Source organism: Dermatophagoides farinae, chromosome 6 (genome assembly GCF_024713945.1).
Source record: "Dermatophagoides farinae isolate YC_2012a chromosome 6, ASM2471394v1, whole genome shotgun sequence".
In the NCBI taxonomy this organism is placed as follows: Eukaryota; Metazoa; Arthropoda; class Arachnida; order Sarcoptiformes; family Pyroglyphidae; genus Dermatophagoides; species Dermatophagoides farinae.
This window is the reverse complement of record NC_134682.1, coordinates 3,478,388-3,490,827: the sequence shown is the minus strand read 5'-3', so window position 1 is coordinate 3,490,827 and position 12,440 is coordinate 3,478,388. Positions and strand designations below refer to the sequence as shown.

The 12,440-nt window shown below is 30.8% G+C and overlaps 1 protein-coding gene across 1 annotated transcript; it reads left to right on the top strand.

Annotated features, from left to right (window-relative positions):
* The first annotated feature begins 4,226 nt into the window (after positions 1–4,226).
* Positions 4,227–5,259, top strand: LOC124493713 (uncharacterized). Its single transcript, XM_047056819.2, has one exon. It carries the CDS (start codon positions 4,312–4,314, stop codon positions 5,032–5,034), a length of 723 nt encoding a protein of 240 aa, XP_046912775.2. The 5' UTR covers positions 4,227–4,311; the 3' UTR covers positions 5,035–5,259.
* Positions 5,260–12,440: the final 7,181 nt, after the last annotated feature.

The following is a 12,440-nucleotide window of genomic DNA, read 5'->3' as shown; positions in this document are numbered from 1 at the left end:
TTCAATCGATTTTGGTAAATAAATAAAGAGTGAAAAAATTTCATTCTCTCTAGCTCAACAAACACATTAGATTAAATCAAGTGTAAGAATCCGTATTATGAATAGGTAATAATAATGTTTTGTGATTTGAATTTTCTTATTTTTTTTGCAAATATTTTGATACCATCAGTAGGCTGGATATATCAGATGGCTAGAAATTGAAAGGAAATAAACAAAAATCATCGTTGACCAGAGTCAATCGTTGATGATATATTCGATATAAAAATTTATGGCAATTTTCCTCTTTTGTTTTTTCACCCACCCACCACAAAAAAAAATTATCAATCGGCCATCACCTGGTGGCCATTGGTCCAAAAGGCGGATCACATTGATGGTTGATGGACAACATCAACCAACAACCATCCAGCGAAAAAAAATATAAAAACAATTTGAAACTTGGACGACTCACGAATTTTGAACCCTTTAAACATGATGGCCATCATCAGTCAGGTCACGATAAAATGAAAATCAGATTGATTATTTGGTATTGAGATACGTGAATAAAGCAAATGGTAAATGGGTTTAATTGGTGGAGGCGTATATATTGATGATGATTTATTTCTGAATACGAAAAAAAAATTATTGAAACCTGTCAATGACGTTGGTACCGTCAAAAACGTATAATCTACATAAATTTAGGTGTCCATTACCAGCACTACCACCACCACCACCACCACGATCATCATTTTGGTCATGTCAAATTATTATTATCATTTTTTTATTGTTCTGGCACGAGTTTGATTGTTGTGATGATCATTTACTTACACATACATAGCACGATCACGTGTTTTAACCATAATCATTATGATTATGATGATTCTGAACCTGAAATTTTCAAGCCTTTAATTTATTTTCAGCTAAACAACAACAACAACTTGATCTAAGATGACTGATGATGATCAACCCGTTTTGTGAATGAAAGTAATTTTCTTTTAGGTTTCAAAAAAAATAAATGAAAAGAAAAAAAACATTGATAATTGCCAATATTGTTTTCGAAATCCAATTATATATCGTTGCTGTTGTTTGTGAAAAGATCGTGATCAAAGGTCATCGAGAAAAAACAACAACAATTCTTCAATACACGTGCTTGTCAATTTCAAAATTTCATTATTTGTACCAAAGAATTCCGTCTTTTATTCTGACTTTTTTTTAGCATTTGAAACAAGATTTTTTTTTTGACCAAATGTTTAACCAACCGGAATCAACAATGTGTATGTCATTAATTGGGATATATATCGATCTGTTGTTGTCAAAATAACAATAATTTTTGATAATAAAAAATTTTTTTTTATTTGTTTTACGTGACAAGTTAATTTTCGGCATTCATAATCATGGACATATGGTCATCATCATCATCATCATCATCATCATTCATTGACACTTTTTTTCATAACTTTTCCAACAGGAAAACATCATGACCAGTAGATATCTGGTATTGGGGCAACAACAAAAACGAATAAACTTTTTTTTTGAACTTTTCAAAAATAAAGAAAAAAATTGACAAGTTAAAAGTTAAAATAATAATAATTTTTTTATGACTTTAACATGTGTTGTTACAGGCAATAACAATTCACAATGGCAATTGTTGCTAGTCGTCCAAGTTCCAGTCAAAAAAGTTTTATTTATTTTTTTTTGGGGTACACTTTTTTTCTGGATAACAGAACAGAACAGAATAGAATGGAAGCATTGACTTTTACTTTTTTTTGACAAATGACATTTTCAAGATTTGAAAAATTTTTTTTTTTTTTTTGATCGTATGACAATTGAATTTTTTTTTTTTTTTTTTTGAAAAATATTGAAAATAAAATATTTTCTGTTATTTTTAACTCAAACTTTTGTTGTTGTTGTTGTTTTTGCCAAAATGTTGCGTGTTCGTGAGAGAGAAAGAGAGTGCTCAACCCTTTTTTTTCATTTGCAAATTATGTATCGATCATTTCGTTGTTCCTGGATCAATAGTGCTTGCTTGCTTTGATATCTTTATTAATTTTGGAAAAAAAATTACTAGATCCAAATCAAATGATAACGATAAATTGATAACGATCAATCCGGTGACGTTTTGGTTTTGGTCACACAAACCTGTATATGTGTAGCGGTGGTGATATGATATATCTGGTATACATAATCGTTATGACACTTATGATATGGATCTTGATATCGTTTGTCCATTTGGAAATTTTTTTTTTTTTTTTTTTTGACAAATTAGCTAGCCCTTTTGGAATTTTTTTTTGTAAGGTAAGGATTGAAAGTTTGATTGTTATTTTTTTTAGAAATGAATCACCAATGAACATATTGATGAGAAATTTTTTTTCCTTTCTTGGTTCCATAGAAAATTGTCGATGAAAAAAAAACTAAGATAAAATTTTCACTTCCTTGGTCCCAAGCACACGTTGCACGCGACCTCCTTTTAACATCAAGGTCACACACAAGTTACTACGAATTAATATCATCGATCGATCTTCATCTTTGTCGTTAGTCGTCGTTTTTTTTTCATTTTCACAAGAAAATGGCACGCGAGCATCCAAAAGAAAAAGAAATTCAAAAAAAAAAAATTTTACAGTAGTAGCCAATCTTATATTGATGATTAACCAAAAGATGAATGAACTTTGACCTAAAAGTTTTTAAAAAAAAGATAAAAATATGGTATCAGATGATGATAATCGTGATCGTGATCGTAATCGATTAAAGCATCTGTTGCATTTTTCTTTTCTCTTTTCTTAGTTTCTAATATAATGACTGTCAACAGTATAAAAAAGGAAAGAAATCGACAATAAGTTTGAAAGTGTGGAATGTTTTTCTTTGTAGTGACGGGACCCGAAATATGTGTGTATGTGTCCGGGACAGCAAGGAAGTGAGTGTGTGTTTGTGTGTGTGTGTATGCGTGTGATAGCAACAACAACCACGTACCAAGAGAAAAAAAATCAAATACCACGTGCCCTTTTTTTCAGGTTATCTCTACACATGTCAAATGTATGTATAGTGCCACACACCAAATGGTGTCTGGTCTCTACTGAATATACATATCATTTGGCCTGGTATTACGCAATTTAAGGTGTGTGTGTGTACATGTATAGTAATGTAGAGAACGTGGATGGATGAATAAATGGATGGATAATGAAAAAAAAACGGTCTAATAAAAAATGTTTGGTATGCACACTACAACCGACAACATTCTTCTATTTTCTGAATTTTATCTCGGTCATATCAAATTATTATTGTTATTGCTTTTTTGTTGTTGTCGTCGTTGTTGTTGTTGTTGTTGTTGTTTTCAAAATGTATTTTGTATCCGATTATCCGACCTCAACAATCAAAAAATTTGATGAAACATGGACAATTATCATTATCATTAGCATCAGTGGCAACAACAGATGACCATATCATATAAATTTTTTTTTGTTATCGATTATTTAAAAATCAAATGAAAAAGATTATTCTGAACTCATTTTATAGTTGAATCAAGGCATTTTGTGAATGAGTAAGAGAGCGAGAAAAAAAATTTATTCGTTAAAACTGTTTTTCTTTTCACGATTTCCGTTGAAATCCTTACAAAATTTGGATTCCATAACACCTGGATCACACATACACACACACACACAAACACTGCTGCTGGTGATGATGGTAAGTAGTACACACATGTCTTGAATTTTTTTTTCTCAATCTCCAGCATCACAATCAAAATAAAAAAAACGTGTGCCATTCGCATTCCAAACATTCATGTAGTTGTTGTCAATAGCAGATTCAAAAAAATCGGGACATTTAAACCCATTACCCATTGAAGTGTAAAATTAAACAAATAAGATGGTCGTCTTAGAATGAAGAAAAATAATCTTGGATTCACAAGAACGCATTTCAGGAATATATGAAAACTTCTCATGCCAATCAGATAACCAGTGATCAATGTATAAATAATGGCCAATATGAATGATAGAAAAAATAATATCGACCAATCAATGGCATCGAAATCGGCGATAGAAAATCCAAAACCAAACATTTTTTCATGATTTAATGTGTTTTCGATTCAAAGATTTGAATTTATTCCATGCAGGTGGAGTAAAAAAAATTTCGAATTTTTAAAATAAAAAAAAAATTAATCGATTACATCGATAGTATTCGACCATCACAAATCACGGGAACCACATTTTTCCATGCTTTCGTGTTTCGAATGTTGTGTGTGGTGCATTCTTATGCTCGTGTTGATGTGTCGATCTTTCTAAATTGAAACAAAAAATCAGCATTTTTCATTTTTAGATAATTAAAATTCCATTGATCTATAAAATGAATCTACAACAACAGCAGACAATCGATTCGATTGTCATTGAATATGTGATTCAAAATCAACAACGTCTTTCGAAATTATATCCTGAATTTCGTCAAATGAAATTGACAATGAATAAATTGAATCGATCAAAAAATGTTAAATATCCTTCATTGAAAGAATTGTATACTAATTGGTCATCGAATATCAACAAGAAAGATATGAATAATAATATTAACAATAAATCAAAAATGGCCCAAGATTCAAGTAGTTTGGATGATTCAAGCGATGATGATGATGATGATAAAAAAAATAATTCTACGATTAAAAAACCAACATCGATACAGCCACCACAGAATATTGATATATCATCAAAAAGACCACGACCACAAGAATCGAGTTCAGATGATTCCAGTTCCGATGATGATGATGATAATGGAAAGCCACCATTGAAAAAGGGACCAGCTGCAGTGAAACCATTGCTTGTCGTAAAACCAACACTGCAAAAAACTGCAAAAGCAATGGATAGTTCGTCATCAGATGATTCATCATCATCCGATGATATTTCGTCATCAGATTATTCATCATCATCCGATGATAGTTCGTCATCAGATGATTCATCATCATCCGATGATAGTTCGGCATTAGATGATTCAATTCTTCGGCTTCAACAGATGGTAGTTCGGATGAAAAATCAGCTGCTATTATTTCTGCTAAAAAACCGGGTACACCAGCTCCAGTAGTTAAGATTCACGTTTCAATTGGACAAAAACAAACATTGGCTAAAAAACCGCAAGATTCCTCGTCATCGTCGTCGGATGATAGTGATTCAGATGAATAAGCAAAAAAATCGTGACATTTAAACCCATTACCCTGTATCCTGTATTCTCATCATTATCGTTTCACCTTCAAAACATGAAAAAAATTCAACCGACCACATAAACCAATAAACTCAGGCAACAGGCAAAGTCGTTGAATTTTTTTTTTTTTTTTTATTCATTCATTTATCCATTGCATCAAAGAAAGTAAATGATGGTTGGTTGGTTGGTTGAATGAAAAAAAAACGGAAATTTTTTTCCATCCACATAGGTCACATGTCCCGCATTCCAATCTAGATTTTTTTTATTGTTGTTGCAAATAACAATAGACAATGTTGGATCGACTTTGTAGATTGTCATTTTTTTTCAATATATACCTGTGTGTTTGAGTGATGTGCACGTATTTTTTTTATTATGACTGGAGTGAAACAAAAAAAAAAAAAAAAAGAAAACGGACAAACATTCCAAAGTGGTTTGAATGTTTTTTTTTCATCGGTTATGTCGGTGCAGTGGGTAAAAAAAAGTCGTTTTTTCTTCAATGATTCCACTAACACTTAAGGTGGTGGATGAAATTCCTGAATGACCGTTAAAATCATATAACTTGTATAACGTGTATACCTGTAATCTTAGTATATTTGAAATCCTTGAGATCCTAGAAAAAGGTGCTACACATACAACCGAATTTTTTTTCATCATCATCTTTGACTGGTTATTTGTGCAAAATAAAAATTCGGTTAATTTTTTTTTCTCCAATGGCCCAAGAACAGATGTCTCTAACCTGTTGCTGTTTTAAATGATGAAAGAGATTCAGTGCCCGTTGTATCTTCAGGAAAAAAAATTCAAACTTTTTTTTATCGCTTGAACATTAAAAAAAAATATCGTCCGAATTACCACCGGATGTTGGAAATTGTTTCCGATGTCAAATATCCATGGCTCATTATTTTATTTTATTGTAATCTCATCACAGATGGTTTTATTATTTGATCATTGGTGACTAATACAAAAATCCCAAAAGTAATTTACGATTTTGGCACTAAAAAAAAAGTAAAAGTTCATCTTCTTTAGGTTTTTCAGGTAAAGGTATCCATCTAAAGAACATTGTGGTTGCTGCTTCTGCTTTTTTTTGTGTTTACACAATAAAAGTAAAAAAAAATGATTGTGTTGCAGTGGCTGTCCAGCAGCTATCCAATGGCTAATTTTCAATTTATGATCTTTCTTTTCTCTGTTGTTTCCCCCCCAAAAAAAAACCCACATGAAAAAAAAATTGTCAGTCTCGTCTTCTTATTATATTTTTGGATCATTTCATTTTTTTTCTTTGCCAGAAAAGATTGAATCCAAAAGATAATGTGATAAGATTGGCCACACACACACACACACACACATGTTCCATCTGAAAGACATTTGATGGGCCACTGATTTACGTGACAACATTGTTTGTGGTCACAACAGTTATTTGTTGTTGTTGTCGTCATCGTTGTTGTTATCAATTGTCATTTTATCAATTTGTTTTTTTTTTTTTTTAGTCTCAATAATATTCAATGTGCCTAATAAAGTCTTTATTATTTCCTGTGTGTGTGTGTTTGTGTGTCTTATCTCTTATTTCTTTTATCTTTTTTTTTTTGATTTCAATAAGATTTTCTATTCCAATTTTAAATACTCAAATTTCTTTCTTTTCAAATTTCAAAAAAAAAATCAAACAAATACGTTTGTTTTCATTATTATTTTGCAAAGAAAAAGAAAAAAAAAGAAATAACTTATTACGTCAAGTAACTTTTAACTCTTCATCATGAAAAAAAGAATAAGTTTGTTTTTCTGCATTTTATTTATTTGTTTGTCCAGTTCTTGATTTGATTTGATTAGCCATGATGGGTCACTCACACACATACACACAAAGTTGTTCAGTTTTTTTTTTCTTCTGATTCAAATCCAATGATAACATTGAATGTTTTTTTTTCTCTTTTGGTTGATTAAACCTCCCCCAACTATTGGCTATTTCGGTTTTCACATACACACACCAAAACAATAATAAACAATTTGGTTCCATTTAAATTAATTGATTGGATTGTGATGAAAACAACATCGTGATAATTTTTTTTTAAGGTTTTGTCCGATTTGGTTCGATCAAAAGATTATCAAATAATGAGGGTCAATGGGATTTTATCTTGTTTGATGTGACGTGAATTTTGCCCGTGTTTTTTTTTTTTTTTTGGTTTCTGACAAGATTTTTTTTCTGGTCAGTCATTCGCACATACACACCTGAATCTTAGCCTCTAAAATTTTAAATTGAATTTTTTTTTCTCAAGATAATTCGTTGCACTTGAATTCAAATAACAACGAAATGGCATATTTTTTCTTCTTCACGGGTTATGTCACATAAATTATTCGTAATTTGTGTTCTCTCCTTCGCTTTTTGAATATTTTCCCGTTATGAATGTTTTTTTTCTGTTTTTTCGCTAATCAAAAAAAAAGGATTTTCGATTATGGCCACAAACGAACGAAATCAATTAGTCTCGAATCGTTCCTTGTAAAAAATGTTTGTTACATAATCTTCAAAATACCGTATGAATGGGTGTCATGAATGTTCATTCACACGAATAATGAATCAAACACACGTAGGTTACTCATTCACATTGAAAATGAATTGAAAAAAAAATTCTTGGCTTCAGGCTACAGATATACTGGTATTTTTTTTTTGGTGTAAAAAAATAATGTTTTCAAATCTTTGTCCACCGATATCGATGGTAGCCGATTGCGTAATTTTCGCTGTAACAAAGCCGAACGTGGCCCCTCGGGGTTCAAAGTTCAATGGTGTTTCAGTTGTTGTTGCTGCTGCTGCTGCTGTTGTCATTGTGGTCAGGCTAATGACCAATCTCATTTATTAAAATTAAGTGCTACTATTGAAAACTACGAATAGAAAAAGAAATGAACCTTTCAACGACAAAAAAAAACAAATTGGTTAATTCTTCATTATTGTTCGTTATTTTAAGTCTTGCACAAAAGATAAAAATCGAACCATAAACACCATAATTTACTGGGTCAGACCCTTTTTTTGGGTGAAATTTTTTCATTTTTCACTAGACATATATAATTCTTCAATTTATTTCGTAATTACATTGGATTTTTTTTTCTTGTCTAGAAATTCCATTTCAATGGATGATGGTGATGGTTAAATCTTCATTCATAGCCAGGGTATGGATTATCATTAAAATTTATTTTTTTTCGGGATTTTTTTTTCTATTTTAAAAAATTCATGACATTTTTCTCTGATTATATGAAAATTTGTTCAGGACAGTTTAGAAGAAAGAGAAAAAAAGGTCAAAGGTAATGTGCATAGGTGGATATCCATCTAGCCATATATATACATGCAACAACTCTTTTGTGTATAAATCTTGAACCAGAAAACAAAAAAAAAAACTAAAATAAAATGTCAAAGGAGAAAGAGAAGTAAAAAATAAAAAACATGTTCAATGTTTGTCGTATGTGGTCAATATTCATATAAAGGGGCCATATGGTCATTTGATCAAATTTAGTTTCTATCTGTCTTGTGTGTGTTTCTGTGTGTGTGTGGAGCCGAAAGGTTTGTATTTTTTTTTCTCTTTCTCCTTTTTTTCCCCATAATGCTTGGAGCCGCGTGAAATGTCGCGCGTTCTGGCTCGAGCTTCTATAGCTTACAACCATGCACGTTTTTTTTTTGTTTCAAAGCAAAAAAAAAGAAAAAAAAAACTTTGGTCATGTTAAGCCATTCATTCATTTGGTCACTGTAACTACGTAATACAAGACCACAGAGAAAAAAAACTGTGTATCCATATATAAATTTGGTCAAAGGTCATCATCATCATAATCATCCATACACATCATCTATATATATGTGGCGGCCAGTATGGAATCAACAACAACAGAAAAAAAACACATGTGGCTGCCCAATGGTCTCGCAAAAAAAAAATGAAAAGAAGAAGAAACCTGGACCGTGATACAAAACCGAAGAGAGAAAGTAAATTAGACATGAAAAAAACTTTGTCCGATTTTTTTTCTGGTTAGTCTGGACAAAAACGATGATTTTCGGTTAAGACGAAAACGAAGACGATGATGATGATGATGAAAATATGAAGAGTTTAGCGCAAAATACACACACACATATACACGAGAGTTAATTGTTTGACGCTTGACCGATATGATCGAGTATGAACAACTATAGCAACACCAACAACATTGATTGTCCGCTTGCCATTGCCCCAATGTTGTTGATGAAAAAATAAGAGCAAGAGGTCAGTCTGGACCAGTATGATCACTCTTTTTATCGTACATTTTTTTTCTGTACTTCGGTCAAATTCAATTCAAAGATATGGATGAAGTCCATCAAAAAGAAGTGAAATCAAATCAAAAATCTTTTTTTTTCTTTTGGCCATACATTATTACAAATCACAAAAAAATTCGGTTATGGACGAAAAAAAAATGTTCCATTGAAAAGTACAGTACAGAGACATATTACCAGTTACCAGTTATCAATCAAATAGAAAGACGAAAATTATTATGGAACTTTGATGGACATATCTGAACCTTGAATGATGACGATGATGATGATGAAATCGGCCATGTCCACACTAAGAATTCAAGCATAGTTCATGGGAATTAAATTTTATTGTTGATAATGATGATGACCTTAACTGTGAAACCCGAAAGATAATTAAATGTAATTTTTTTTTGCAAGAAAAACGTCTAATGTAAATGAGGCTTACCAGCCAAAAAAAAATGTGTCTTAATTGTCTCAATCTTTATTCTCTTCATCAAGAGAAAATGAAAGAATTTCTTTTTCACGAAAAAAAAACGGAACTTTGAATACCATATACAGATATCATGTTTACACGCACACACACACACACCAGGAGAAAAAATGATCGATCGATTTTAACGACAAAAAAAAATGGAATCATTTCGTCGTCGTCGTTTTTTTCAATTTTTCATTTTCGGTGCCAAAGTGTTGACTTATTCGTCTATCATCATTTTGATTGATTGATTCATATTTTAGAAAAAAAGGGGTTTGTTGTTATTGTTGATATTATTTCTAGCAACAACAACAACAACAACAACATTGTTGAAATATTAAGATTTTTTTTTCTCTAAACTGTCTCTTTTAAATGGATCATTTAAAATTCTGTTGTTGTTGTTGTTGTCCAAACGATTATGGTCATCATCATCATCATCATCGATAACATTTATCACCACTCACTGTTGTTGTTGTTATTGGTGTGTTGACCATTATTATTATTGGCGGTGGTGTTAAGAGAAAAAAAAACATGTGTCCAACATGTCCACTGTCATATATTATAATATACCGAAAGAAAGTAAAAAAAAAGGAAAAACATTTGTTTATTTGTTCGATTCTCTTGTTGTTGTTGTTCAAATGCAGATGTTTTTTCTATTGATAATTATTCGATATGAAAATAAATTTCAATTGTATCAATCGAATCGATGTTTTTTTTTGCTACAAAATGTTATCAATTTTACCTGAATGAAATGAAATACCGTATATATCATAAGTGAAAGTTCAAGGTCCCGAATGTTGATGAATAAATGAAATGAAAGAAAAAATTTAAATGTACCGAAAAGAATAAAAAAAAATTTTCTTTAAATTGATTTTCTTTTTTTTTCTATTTATTTGAATCGAACTTGCATTCATCATCATCGAGGGAATATCAATATTTTTCTTCTTGGACACTTGTCTTGTAGACATTTTGCATTATATATAGACATACTGGATCTAAATATGGCCCATTTCAAAAATATGCTCCAAAACGACTACAACGATGACGATAATAAATAAATAATGAAAATTGAATTTTTCATTTGTTACATAAATAGCAACAACAACAACAACAACAATCATCATCATCATCATCATTAATGGACATGGAGGGTCAAACGGCTATGATGAAAACAACAAAAGCAAGTGGACAAAAAGAAATAAAAAAAAATTTTCATTTGACCCAAGACAACAACAACAAAACATTTTCATACCCATGTCATTTGTGATGCAATTTATAAATACAACAATTCAGTTTATTCATTTCTAAAAAAAAAGTTGAAAGTTCAAATTATGGCAGTAAAAAATATGACGACAGCACCAAGAGAGAGAGAGAGATTCATCTTTCAAGAAGTTCCATTTGGAACAACCAATAAATTTTTGTTTTTTTTTTGTTACATGTTGTTCGTTGTTGACAATTTTTTTTGAATTATTTGACAATTTGTTTCCCCGTTTGTAACATGTTTGTTTATGTTTTCTTGCTGTGTTTCCAGTTGTGGGTAAATATTGAAACATTTTATTTTTTTATCCACGACGAGAATTCATACTGTGTGTGCGTGTGTATGATGATTAATGGCATGTGGTAGGTCCATCACACTTTTTTTTCTACCTATGAGAGATGACTAGGTTCCAATTGGTACAAAAAAAATTTTTGCTGTTGTCGATGTCTAATTTAAATCCAATCAAAATTAACACCAATTTTTTTCCTGTTGATTAATGATTTATTACCTGTTTGGAATTGAATTTAAATCAATTTTTTTTTGTTCTTTCATTCCTCAATTTCCATATTTTTATTGTCTTGGAATTCATTCAATTTGCATTCGTATTCATATGCTGTCCATATTTGTTTCATTATTGCTCGCGCCTTTATTTTTTTGCCATTTGTTTGAAAAACATGACATGACATCTTGTATGTATGTTTGTGTGTGTGTGTGTGTGTGTTCAAAATATATTTAAACGAACTTTGACCTCACTCTCTTATGGAACTTTAAAAAGTTTCTTATTTTATTATTATTCGCTATACAATAAATCGAAAATAGATCAAACATACATCATTGAATTAGTTTTCTGTTGTTGTTGTTGTTGTTGTCACCAAAGAAAAAAGAAAGAAAAATTTCAAATTTTGTTCCATAATGATAACGATGATGATGGCTATGACGAAAAAAAAATCTGGACATTTAATTTCAGCAAAAAAAAATCTATGCACAATTGATTAAGAAATTCCAGCAAGCAAAAAATTACATTCAAAGAGTTTTTTTTTGTCTGAATTTCTGATCAATGTGAAAAAAAAATTTCATTCAATCATCAAGAAAAAAAAACATTCTTGACATATTTGCGATGGTTTGTTGTTGTGTCCACCACAATCGAATAAGAATGAAAATAAAACTGAGGAAAAAAACCCAGAGTGTCAGGTGTCAAATGAACCGTAATAATAATAGAATAGTTCATGATGGTCAATGAACCTTTTTTTCTAACCATTATAATCGATCAATCGATTATAAATAATGACCAAATAGAATGGGTATGGAGG

Coding starts and splice junctions, on each gene's coding strand:
- LOC124493713 (XM_047056819.2), top strand. CDS start 4,312: ATGAATCTACAACAACAGCAGACAATCGATTCGATTGTCATTGAATAT.